Source organism: Parus major, chromosome 6 (genome assembly GCF_001522545.3).
Source record: "Parus major isolate Abel chromosome 6, Parus_major1.1, whole genome shotgun sequence".
NCBI classification, from domain to species: domain Eukaryota; kingdom Metazoa; phylum Chordata; class Aves; order Passeriformes; family Paridae; genus Parus; species Parus major.
Genome location: NC_031775.1, coordinates 11,545,211 through 11,558,133, shown reverse-complemented (window position 1 = coordinate 11,558,133; position 12,923 = coordinate 11,545,211). Strand labels below are relative to the sequence as shown.

Genomic DNA, 12,923 nt, shown 5'->3' with positions numbered 1-12,923 from the left:
CTTCTCTTCAGGGCAATGTCACTAAGATCTAAGCAGCACAGCAAGTGCAGTGGAGGCAAAGCAGCAAAGGGTTACAAAAAGTAGTGGCAGATTGACATCCTGCACACGCACCAATGGCCTGATCCTGCAGTTTTCATGCAGGCAAAACTGCAGGATGTGGTTCACACTGTGCTAATCATGTGGATGATGGAAATGGACACAACCACAATCACCAAGTTAGCACTGTGCTTCAAGAATGGTATAATTTAAATACAGATGTATTTAAAGTAAGTACAGAAAATAGGTATTGTTTTGCTACTGATTATTTTGATGAATGAGGTCTGTAGTCGAATTTACACCTGAAAATGGCTGACCACATAATAAGACTGAAGTCTTTGGGACGAAATAATTCTTTGGAGATTTAAGTACAGCTTTCCACTCACAACAACAGGACCTCTTGCAGGTGTGTGTGAGAACAGAATATGGCACTTGTTTATATTTTTGGAGATCTGACTTCCTTAATTAAAAAAACAAAGAATAGAGTCATTAAATGGTGCTTTGCAACTAAATCTGAAAAACCCCAAAGGCAGCTCTATCAATGGCTATGCTGTTTGTCATTTACTTCACTGAATTCTGAGCAAGAAGAAATTAAAGTCTCTCTAAAAAGAAACAATCTGAAGTTGAATACTCTGAACCAAACAATTTGATGGCATTTTGCTCAATACCACTAACAGAGGATGTATATACAAATTATTTAGCACAGAAGCACTAATAATCCATTGAATTTGTCTCATACTAGAAATAAATTTGATCAATATATTATATTCAAAATCTATAGGAAAAAAAGTTTTCTTGCACTACCAGATATCACAGAAAGTTAAAAAAAAGTTCAAAGCCATTAAATATATTTTAAGAGACAAGGCATGCATAAACAACCCTCCTTCCACATATAACATCCCCTCCCCACAATCAAACAAAACCTTCAGTTGAATGCAGAAAAAAAACACTAAACACTTCTATTTTTAAGAACTTCAAGACAACATCACATGTCACAACATGCTATTATACAAAAACCTACAGCATATTCTGTAAAAAAAACCCAAAACCAAAAGAAGACCAAAAACCCCCAAGAATTTCCCTAAAATATTAAAGATAATCATCATCCTAACACCAGAAATGAATGTTACATGTAAAATAGATGAATCAATGCAGTTGATTCATCTCTGCTTGTGCAAGTTGAAAATAAAACACACCCACACAGAGTACTTTTGAATTCCCTCCCAGACACCACAGATCTCTGCCAAGGGCAAAGACTCTGATCATACCTTTTTCAGCCTCAATTGCCTCTACAGTGGCTGTACAGAAGTGAGCAGATGCATGCAAAATGAATGAGAAAGATGAAGAGTGTAATATCGCATAGCAGAAAAGGCAATGATCAATTTAATATAGTATGCTACGCCAGATTAGATTACAATTAGTTAAAATGACAATTAAATTTTTGGGGGATTGTTTTTAACTATAAGTTAAACTTTTCCTAAATTTAAACTAAGAGAGTTTATCAACTAAAAGCCTGTCAAAGTAACACTAATGAACTGATGCTGTTCTCTATACATTTCTGTAACTTTTTGTTGTGATTTTTGTTTTGTTTTGTTTTTTTTTTTTTAAGATAGCAACAGAAAGCTTCAACTGATGCCAAACTTGTGGTGTGGTTTAAAATAACACTAAAAATCTATTTGAGACTATTTCTGAAGATTAAAATGCATTAGTGAGCTTCATTAAATTACCAGGAAGGACACTATGAAAATAACACTAACAGCATTTTAATAATAATAAAAAATTATTTTTCTCTTTAGCTCCTTGACATTTAACTAGTACTTCAATTTCTCACAACATTTTAAGCTAAAATGGGCATCTCTGAGAACTAAATTGTGAAATTTAAGCCAAAGAAGACAAATCTAAAAAGTCATATTTACAAAGTCTTGTAAATTGTTTAGCTGAATCAACAACAAAGTCTACAGCAGGAAGAGGTCTGGATTTAACAGAGTCTTAGTGGGTGAACTAATGTGAATATGAAGAACATTTAGCTCACTAGCTGTTCTTCTAACTAAATAACTATGACAACTGCTTTGATTTCTTATGTGTAAGAAATATAGTTCCTTATATTTTTTAGCTCTAGCTGGCTAAGCTTTAACATAAGGTTATTATTATTACAACCTGAACTGTAGCTAAGTCAATCATGGTAACAAATTTTTACCTCCTCTACTATTTGCCATGCCACTAATACCACAATTTCAGAAATATTGAAAAAAGTAGCTTACATGGTGGTAAACCTACTTGTGTAGTGCTTCATACATACTGTTAACAACAAAAATCATGGCACAATATTCAAGCAAGTGCTGGGGAAAATAGCTCTATAAGAAAATAGGGCATAGATGAGAATAGAATTCTTTAAAAAGATTCAAGTTTATTACTTCTTATTTCCTATCCAACAAAACCAATCACCTACACTATGCCTACACTATGTATGAATTGCCTACACTGTGTTTTAAGCTCACTGTTGCATAAGATTCTAATTTTCACTGAGATAGTCTAAAAAAAATTGGATACTTGCATTAAGTATCCAATAAATACTATTTTATTTAATAAAATTTTCATAAAATTTTATTTCACAAATTTTATTTCATGAATATTATTCATAAAATAATATTAAATACTTAAGAAAAATGCAGCAATTTGAATTTCATATACTGCACTTTCCATGGAACAAAAAAATGAAAAAAATGTTAAGACAATTCTGCAATTAAATTTACAGATACAAGGGCAATTCCAGAACCATATCAAAAAGCCACTTGAATGGATGATTATTTATGTTTACCTTAAGGGAAAGAAACTTTCTCTGCTTCTAAAAATGAATTATCTTAAAAATTGTTTTAGAAAGTCATCAAATACATACTTTCAAAATATAATTAATTTGCCATACAAATAGGAAACTATGTAAAAAAACCACCTCTTTCCACCATTTCCTGTTACCTGTGGAGTCTTTGTTTTCAATCTTTTCCTGAAAAGATCATGAATACTGATTTATCTCTGCAATTTATGTAGCTTGGTCATAAATACAAATTTCAAAATTTACTCCTAGTTTACACTACTTGTAGTGCTACTATTCCAAAAAGACCGTGGAATATTCATCACAGTTAAGGAGAAGATAATTTTCAACTTGACATAAAAGAACAAACTGACTGGAAAATACAAACACTTAAAAAACCTGTAGAGACTCAATTTGGAAAATAATTTTGTTGAATTCTCTTTTGCAGGTATATCTAAATTAAAACTATATTCTTTGTAGACCTTGATAAACTTCAAATAAATACTGAGTCATATTAACAAGTAATTCCGATATTTTGCTGTGAAAATTCTCAATTGAGAGCTGATTTCAAGCAACAGGTTTCAATGGCATTTCCATCCTTAATTTCACGTCTCTCCTCTTGACCCAATGGATCGATGTGATAGAAAATCCTTGTCAATTTTCAACATAAATACGAAAAACTACCTTAACTGCTTTCAAATAGCAGGGGCAGTGGTTCAACTGATGCCCATGGAAGTAGTTAAAATTTTTAATTTAGACTTGTGTTTAGTATGTTACTGAATAAAGCTCTAGGTGTTTGGTCAGTTTTTAGCAGATGTTGGCTCAATTTGGAAGCTAATTTTCTTGATTAATTCACAAAATATGTCACTAGGAAATGTTATTTTACATAACAGTTCTTAATATGATTTTTATTATTTCAGCTACTATAAGGCAAGCAACAAAAATAATAAAAACCAAATTTACCTTAAAAAAATTTAGAAATATACAACGACCATGATTTCCCAAGGTCTTTTTTTATCCTAACAACATTATAGCTATCCAAAAGAAAGCTATGATTCATTTTTAAAAAATATATCCAGATATTCATGAAAAAGAAAAAAACCCCATACACTGACATCTCCCTTAGGATGTAGGCTTGCATTTTTCTCCAGAATTATGCTTTTGAACTGAGTTGTCTTTGTTTAAGCCCTTCACTGTGGTCTGCATTTGCCATTCCCCACATGCTGCAGTGAGGATCTGGCCCAGTGCTGCCCAGGGATGGCAAAGCCACTGGGCACCACTGCTCCAAGAAGGAGGAGGAGGAGGAGGAGAAGGGCCAGCAGCTCACAAACACAGCAGCTGGGCTCAACAAAATCCAGACAGAACAGTGGCATTTGCTAAGATCCCGTATGGAAAATGTTAATGACATTAAGAGCTATAATAAGTATATATGCAAAAATTGCTTATGTGTGTAAATCTATTTGCCCTGGTAAAATAATTTCAGCCCACCTCTCTAGAGAAATGTAGATATACACTCCAATTTCTTATAACTTTCAAAGCTGCTTATAGATTTGGCAGCAACCAGTGTGCCATTGAAAAATGAGCATTTGTAAGACTAAAACCTAGGGCATACTGGTCAGTTCTGTGTAATTTTAAGCCAACAACAGAATAAAAAATTTACTTCAATTAATATTACATCCTTTTATTTTTGCAAGCCTAGACTAGTTTAAATTATTGATAATATACTGATCAACATAGTAGAAAATACTTCAAAGAGTAATTAAATATTTGTAGTAAGAATCCTACTATACTACCAGTGACCATATTTTTGTCAAGAATATAAATTCTCTGATACTACAATGGTTTAGAAAATGGTCAGTTAGTGAAGTTTTATTTAATTTTGCTTTACTTCTACCTTTGCAATTGAGCATTATAATTTGTAAACTACTCTTTTAAGACTGAAACGGTAACATGCTTATTAGTAAAAAGAAGTTACTTCCGTTTAAGAACTAACAATTGGCATGATTTTTTTAAACAGTCAACATAACTAAAACAAATGAGGTATATTAATGCAGTGCATCAGGGAATATTGCCATCAAAAATTTTAGTCAAGAAAAAACCCACACCCACAAAAAAACCAGAATGGATTTTGCATATTTTCCAAATGTCCCACATTTTCAGTAATGGTAGAAAGTCATATCCTTTATGTAAAAAAGATTTTCTAGTCAGTTTGATCCTCTCTGGTATTTGTAATGCAACATGGATAAAAATTTGTTAAATGAGTGAGAGGAATGCAGACTCATTTTTTAAGCATAATAAAATTTCTTATTAAACAATGAAAGTTAAAGGTAGAACATATGCTTTTGGAATAGTTGAATGGATTAGGAAACATACACCATTTCTTGTTATAGACATTCACAAAACAATCACATACATACACTGGACATATAAACTTACTTGTAGACATTATATGTCCACTGAAAAATGATTTAAAATGTGACATTTGTGTTTCAAAGCTATTAAAAACAAGCTTTGATAGTTGAATAGAAAATGTAGTGAAAGGCTTTCAAAAAACTACATAGAAAATATAAGGAATTCAAATAAACAGTCCAAATCATGAAATGAGAAAAGCAGCTACTCTTGGAAAATAGATTGTGTAAAAAGTGGTATTCACATATCACAATCTTTCAATAGTTATAAAATTCAGTGTTCCCATGCTAAAGTTTTATACTTCCTAGTAAAGCCTGAAGGTGGCCAATATGTTAAGAGTGCTGCTGATATGAAGTCCAGTTTCCGACTGGTGTTTTTCAGTTATTCACCACTGTGAGCAGAAAACGTGGACTTCATTCTTTTAATACACTTGGTACAAGCTCATAGCATCCTCCCTAATCCTACTTAATCATAATGGGCCTTGTGAAAAATATGATCCAATGATTCAACAAACTAAAAAAAAGAATAAAAACGTTTTACAAAATATTCAATGAGCCAGATTACAGGTATATTGTATAGAGTTCTTTTTATTTTCATGCAAAAAAATATATATGCACACTTAATAACACCCTTTTATTTTGATTTATTTACAAGTTTTAAATTCAATCCCTTTATTCTCAACTGATTTTATAACAAATGATGGAATAGTTTTCAAGTACAGTATTGTTCAGAATGCACAGACAATGTGCAGCAGCAAATGCAGCAAACCTCAAAAACAAGGTGCTACAACATTGCTTCTACATCAAGAGACAGACAAGTGTCTGGGATAGTGGTTTAATTTTAACACTTATACAGACATACATCTATACCTAGAGAGAGACAGACAGATCTAAGAAAGCAGCTACATCTGCAGAGGAAGGAAACAGCATGTTACAAGGACAATTCAGGGAGGTCAATTATACATAGAACATTTGACAAACAACATAGAGAACAAACTTTGGCATTAATTACCAGGGTACAAAACGTAGCACATTCCAATCTGTCAATGGAGTGTAATATGGAACTATGCAGTCTGTAGCTGTTTGTTAATATTAATATCAACAAGTATTTGGCATTGTCAATGAAAATACTAACACGGCTATAAGAAAACCATTTTAATGGAGAGCACACAGGTAATGATGTAAAATTACACTGCCATTTTTGTATCTGTAATGATTAAATGCCTCAATACGAGATCTATAAGGTCACCCCACCTGAAAAACTGTAAACTAAGGAAGCTCAGAGTCTGAAAAACAGCCTGACACTGCTGAACTAATTGGCTTTTAGTTTTATACCCTGGTTAAGTATCCATTTCACATTGCCTGATTAACACATAACACTATGCTTGTATCAGCCGCTAAGACAAGAACTGAAAAGCATAAGAAATTCCCTGCATGCATTATGTGTGGTGTTAGCAAAAGAGTGAGATGTGCCCCAGTCCATCTGAGGCACAGCAAGTTGCATAACATCATTACCACTTTGCAGGGTCTGTCGTCCTCCAGCCAACACTCCACTAGGTAACATTCCAGTGGGAGTCAAACCCTTGAGTGTCAGCACACTTTCACTCTCCTCCCTGTGTGAAAAAAAAAAACAGTAACAAAACCTTAAATACCTGTGCATGAAAACTTGCATTGAAGTAAAATAATAGATGGGGAAAGGGAGAGCCTAGTTTTGCTGTGTTTTAGGCATGTCAAGACTGAATGTAAATTCAAATTCCAAGAATTTAAAAGGCAAAAATAATTCTGTTCCATACCTGTCTTTCCTCTGCCTAGGAGTTATAATTCTGAGCAGTTATTCACATGCAGGTTCATTAGCTTTGAAATGAGCACTGAATGCCTCATGAGATACTGAAAATATCTCACTGCCATAAAACAAACCCTAATTTTGTTTTAAATGTCTCTACTTTGGGAAATAACAACTTTAAAAAATCATCCCTATTTGAGCAATTATGTTCTGTGGAAAAACAGATATACTGGGTAAATAGGATGACAACATCTCTACATTTAAAGAGGATGGGGTATTTTTTAAATAGCTGAAAAGAAACAAACCAAAACTGGAAACAAAACCCCTCTACTCCTCAAGCTCCTGGTATGTCAGAAATTTAGAGTCAGTCCTGACATCCTCCATTACACCCTCGATTTCAGTCTATCTGGTATTGCCTTTCCAACACTCTTAGTTAACAGCTGGACAAACAGCATGTAAACTGAAGATCGTGTTCTTTAATTTCTTGAAACATGCTGCAAAAAAAACTTGAAAATATTCTTTAACCAAAAATTCCAACATCAACAGGGTGCACCAATATGCCAAACAAGATTCTGGTGCACTGTGATCTCCCTGAAAAATATTCGGCATTCATTACCCTGAAACAGAGATGTTTACCTTGCACAGGGGTCTAGGAATGGAGAAATCATGCAAGTACCTGAGAACAGAGAAGACCCTTGCCATCTTGCCAATTGCACGAATTTTGTTTCTGATTATTTCTTTCCGTGCGGCAGCTGTACCTACTTTCAATAGAAATAGAAAAGAGTCTCAAGCTCATGAGTATTTAGAAGGCCATTTTTTAAAGTGCATCAAATTTAACACAACTGTTTAAGTTCAGTACTCTTCACAGGAGGTCAGTACCCAAACAATTAAGGGCACAGTGTTATCAAATTAGAGCTTCAGAATGCCAGTAAAACCACCATCACCTGTGTCCACAAAACACACACAAAAAAGTTTAGATTGATCAATGTTTTCTGAACCTAGTAAACATCTGAACTACGACTACTACAGTGTAGTAACTATCATAACTCATTTGCCTAAATTTTATACTTGTACTGACGTGTATATCAAGATGTAGGCAAGCAACCCAATACAGAAGCCAAAGAGATACTAAAGCCACAAAAAATAAAGATTTTCTAATTATTACACAGCTATTCAAGAGAAAACAGTGGTGTCCTTGTTTTTATGTCAGCTACACAAAACACAACTCCATGAGAACTTCCCAGAAAATAAACAAGCAAAAAATTGCAGTGGTACCTTTCTTACCACTTAACTCTGTTCCACGTCATCTTAGGTTTGCATCATTGCAGAAATTAAAAATACCAAAGATCTGGAGAAATACTGCACACTCCACAGGGCAGAGTGATACCACTCGTGACAGACAGAAGTGAAGACAAAACTCTGAAAGGAGGCTTGTGATTGGGAAGGAGAGCCACCTTTGCCTGCCTTGGCATGAAAACTGAAGCACCTTTCTCCAACACTAAGCGTTGCTGGTTTGTTCCAATGTATAAAAGTGATCCTTCCCTTCCTCTTATTTTCCCTTTGCCAACCCCTCAATTTCATTAAAACAGTAGAGGCAGATGAGGAGGTACCAAAACCAAAATCCTTACTTCTCCTCAGCCACTGGGAAAGGAGGGCATTAATCACACCACGGTAACTCAGTCATACTGTGAATTGAACCACAGGGAACCAAGAGTGAACATGCTCAGACAGGTCTGTTAGGTATTCCAGAACTTCCATGTACGGTGTTGTTCAGTCTTGGGAGAAAAGTAAATGATAAGAAGTTGCCAACTAAATTGCAAGAATGTAGAAGAGAGGACCACAGAAGTGGGCAGAAGAGCCACATGTTCAAAACTCGCATACTTGCATTCAAAAAAGAAGCTGTGAAAGAAGCTGTTTTCCATCCCTACTCATAGCATGGGGCTTCCCCCTGAGGGTTCAGACACAACAGCCACAGCTGCACGGACACAAGGCCTTCTGTGGCACAAGAGTGGGGAGACTTTCTACCCTGAACACCAAATCAAATAAAACACAGAAGATAAAGCATGTTGGGGCAAACAACAACAACACCACCACGCAAGACAGAAAAGGCGTAATGACAAATTAAAAACACAGGCAAGAGACAACCTTGGTAAGAACACAATGGCAGAATCTTGGGGTATGACAAATACCTGCCAGTTCACATAAACAAAATGAAAAAGCCAGGGACTACTGAGTAAAGTTTTTTTTAGACAAAGTTACAATTTTAACAGACAGCAAACTAAAAAAGTGACAAAACAGGTGGCAAAAGTGACAAAACAAGAAAAACTTGGAGTAGGATAGTATGAAACATTCAATTTTAACTGAAAACAATTTCCTTGAAATCTTAACTTTTAATTTTTAAAGTTCTAGAAATTTTTGCTTTCCCCTTTTGAACACAACTGAATAGCCACTTGAGAATCTGGAATGAGAAGGAGGGTCTTTTAGAGTTTGAAAAGATCAGGGCTAAGGAGGAAATAAAATATTTCTCTAAGTTCCTCAATTTTCCTTCTACCCACACCAGTTTGCAGGCTTCACTGATGCCAAGCTGTAATGTGCCAACTGGAAAAACTTCAGGCAGTGCTAATCCCTGTGCTTTAAAATGAGAGAAGTTGCTTTGGGGTGTTTGGAATGTTTGAGGGGATTTTGTTTGCTTGTTGGGATTTTTCTTTTTAAAGATGATTTCTCATTGTCCTGGCCCTCCAGAAGCAACACAGCCAAGGCAAAAAAGCCGAATTCATTACTCCAGGCTGCAGCACTGCACTAATGGGGCCATTGAATCCTGGTTACTTAAGAGAATGACATCTGTTTGCAAAAGAATGTCTTGATTACACCCTAAATTATAGGAGATATAACAAAGAACTTTCCCAATTCCAAATTTCCCAATGCCTGCACAAGAAACAAATTCTGAAACGCTGACATATTATGCCCCAAACATAACTTCTGGAAATATATCTATAATTTAATGCATTAGTAATAATCTAATGCATAAGTATTAGAAATATTCTCTGGAACCAACAAATTTATACAGAGAGAAAAATCATTATTAGGCAAGTAGTAGCCAGAAGAATTTCTCTGTACAGAACTATCTACCCTGTGATTTCTGAAAAACAAGTGATGGACCATGAATTTAAGTTAGTAAGTAGGCTTCTTTTTACAATTTACATCTGGCCATCTTCAAAATAGCACAGAGAATCAAAAAGTACTTTTTTGACATCTCAGTAAAGAAGACAAAATGTACTACACAAACCAGATTTTGGAACATTTTATAAACACATTCCATGCACCACCTTAAAAAAACAGCCCATGAGGAAAGTATTAAAGAGCAAGACAGACAACTCCCTACACATGCAGGACCAAAGATAAAATTTTAGAAGTTGGTAAAAGAATGAAGTTCTACAAAAAAAGGAATGAAGAAAGGAGGAAAAAAATTCATGCACAGAAAGACAGATGTCTTGAAGTATGACTTCTGATAACAAAATACACAAGTGTTTATAAATTCCTATTAAAATGGTTAATAATAATAAAATACTACATAATAACTGTCAATAGAAAGGTATTTTCTCATTAATACTTTATACTGTCAGGTTCTGTGAAGTCATATTTCAAAACATTCCTACTCTGTCTGGTCTGTACCTTTTTTATTGCCATATATGAGTCGCTCTTCAGATGGAGAGTCCAGAAAAAAAGGAAGTGAACGATGGAGAAAAAGGTGAGTGAGACAAAAAAACAAACAAACAAAAAAGATATTTAACTTGGCAGTGGTAATAAAGAAGGAATGGAGAAGAAATGTGAAAAAAATAAAATGGAAAATTGCAACACTTGAAAATGCATTCATCAAACAAGAAGTGGAACTGTTGAGAATATCCAAAATTTGACAAATAACAAGTGAAAGCTTGAAAGTCAACAGTTAAAAAAAAAATCCAACCACATAGAAAGATAAAGCATAGACAGTACCTAGGTGGCATAAGAGATGCATTAAGCAAAGAAATTTTTAAAGGAGACAGAAGAATAAAATAATTCAAATTAGGAAACTACAGACAGGGCATATGCAATCAACTCACAACTGCAACTACTCTGGAAAACATAAATCCTAACGCCTCAGAATACCAGCTAACCCTGCTTGGTGCAAGTGCTTTATGTTCAGTTTAGTAGAGTTACTTGAATAAAAACCAGGATTGACTGTTGGCAGGATCACTTTTGAGACCTCTTCCACGTTTTCACATTCCTGGCAATCATCTAAATAGCAGCAAAGTTGAAGTGGCTCAGAGCCAATGCACTCCAATGGAAAACACACAGCTGCTTAGCACAACACAATTTGAACACAGTAGTTATCAAATGCTAAGAAAGGGGTTGTGTCTCTAATGCCTTTATAAATGATTCTTTCATGTTCCTTAAAGGCTGCTGAAAGTTTTTGTCCTCCTCTCCTATCAACAACAATTCACCAGACCAGTTGCTATTGGATGAAATGAAGCAAGTCTGAGAAATGTTTAGGTGTGACATTAAGCACCTCTGTAAAAAGCCCAACAAAACAAAGTGTGATATGCAAGGTCTTCATATCAAATGTTGCTTCCTAATCATCATGCTACAAACCTCTCTTAACAATCTACTGTATCACAGTTTAAGAGACAAGATGTTATAATTCATTACATGAACACATGTAATACAATGTACCTATACAAGTCCTTTAAACTCAAACACAGACTTAAACTTGCATTTCAGGCTTTATAGTGTTTTGCCATAAAAAATATTGTATCTAATGTTCTCCTGCATCAACTGTTATTGAAGGGCAATAATTAAGAAATTTAGTGTACTATAACACATTTATTCTAAACAGTAGCAAAATAAATTAGTATGTTTCAAATTTTAAGTGCCAAGATATTTGGAGAATTTCCCACTAAAAGTTTGTTTTATATTGAAATCAGATATGAGTACATGCAAAAAGCTTGTTTTAAATAAAAATTACATATGAGGATTTGCAAAGGTTACTATTACGTCTTCTTCATCACAAACACAAATGCAATTCCCTTTTCTGCCCCACCAAAACATTTTCTACAGAAAAATTTGAAGGCAAGTTTTGTTCAAAAGCCAGGCAATATTACACCAATCTAAGTTAACTGTTGTTTACAACTTATTACCATTAGGAAAATTTACATATCTTAAAGTAAACCCTACCGTCAAATTGATCTTCTCCCTCTGTCATCAGCTCATCATCAGAGCAAATGCTCAAAACATTCACCAACATTTCTGTTACTGTACAGGAAAAAAATAAACCTTAATTCATTCTGTGTAGAATTTAAAATATTTCCATGCTTACAAGATATAGCTAGTCACAAGCAACTCTAGTGAATGAACTTCTCACACCACAGCCATTGCTCAGTAACCTCATTTCAAAGTAAGTGATTTTCTTGATGTGAGATGTCACAGAATTAAAAAAGCTCAGAAAAACAAGCAGCTATAAGTTATACAACTAAACACTAAACAAACAACACGAAGAACACTCCTCTCTTACAAGGAACTCTTTTAGGTAAGAAGACTTTTCTTGTAAATTAGTCATTTTACTTTAAAAGTCAAGTATTTGAACTAGTTTTTATGCAAACTGTACTTAAATGTGAAAAATTTTGACTGCTCAAATTCAGGCTTGAATTGAAAAAGCTATTCTACTTCTGACACCTGCAGGCATGTAGCAGAAGTACTCAAGCAGAAAAGTATTAGAACATAAATATGGGAGTTTGTTTTTTCAAACTCCCCTTAAATATATCAACATAGTGGATAAAAGCCTTTTGAGACGAGTTTTTTTATTATTTTTTGCCAGGAATATTCTTGTTCTGCCACTCAATCTTTCAGACAT

General features: G+C 34.3%; 1 protein-coding gene across 7 annotated transcripts in view; it reads right to left on the bottom strand.

Moving 5' to 3' along the window:
* PPP3CB (protein phosphatase 3 catalytic subunit beta) overlaps positions 1-12,923 on the bottom strand; it is a 47,011-nt gene that overhangs the window by 8,852 nt on the left and 25,236 nt on the right. For 3 of the 7 annotated variants that reach the window (XR_001522480.2, XM_033515664.1, XM_015632546.1), the window contains exons 10-12: positions 12,248-12,325; positions 7,713-7,797; positions 6,769-6,866 (exon numbers count right to left, since the gene is read on the bottom strand). Coding sequence is in view for 6 of the 7 variants with exons in the window: in XM_033515664.1 (XP_033371555.1) it covers positions 6,769-6,866; positions 7,713-7,797; positions 12,248-12,325 (261 nt within the window). In the remaining variant the exon portion in view is untranslated. Of the gene's footprint in view, positions 1-1,304; positions 1,335-3,009; positions 3,038-6,768; positions 6,867-7,712; positions 7,798-12,247; positions 12,326-12,923 lie in introns of all 7 variants that reach the window. The other 4 variants (XM_019007187.1, XM_015632544.1, XM_015632545.1 and 1 more) reach the window with 4 other exon arrangements.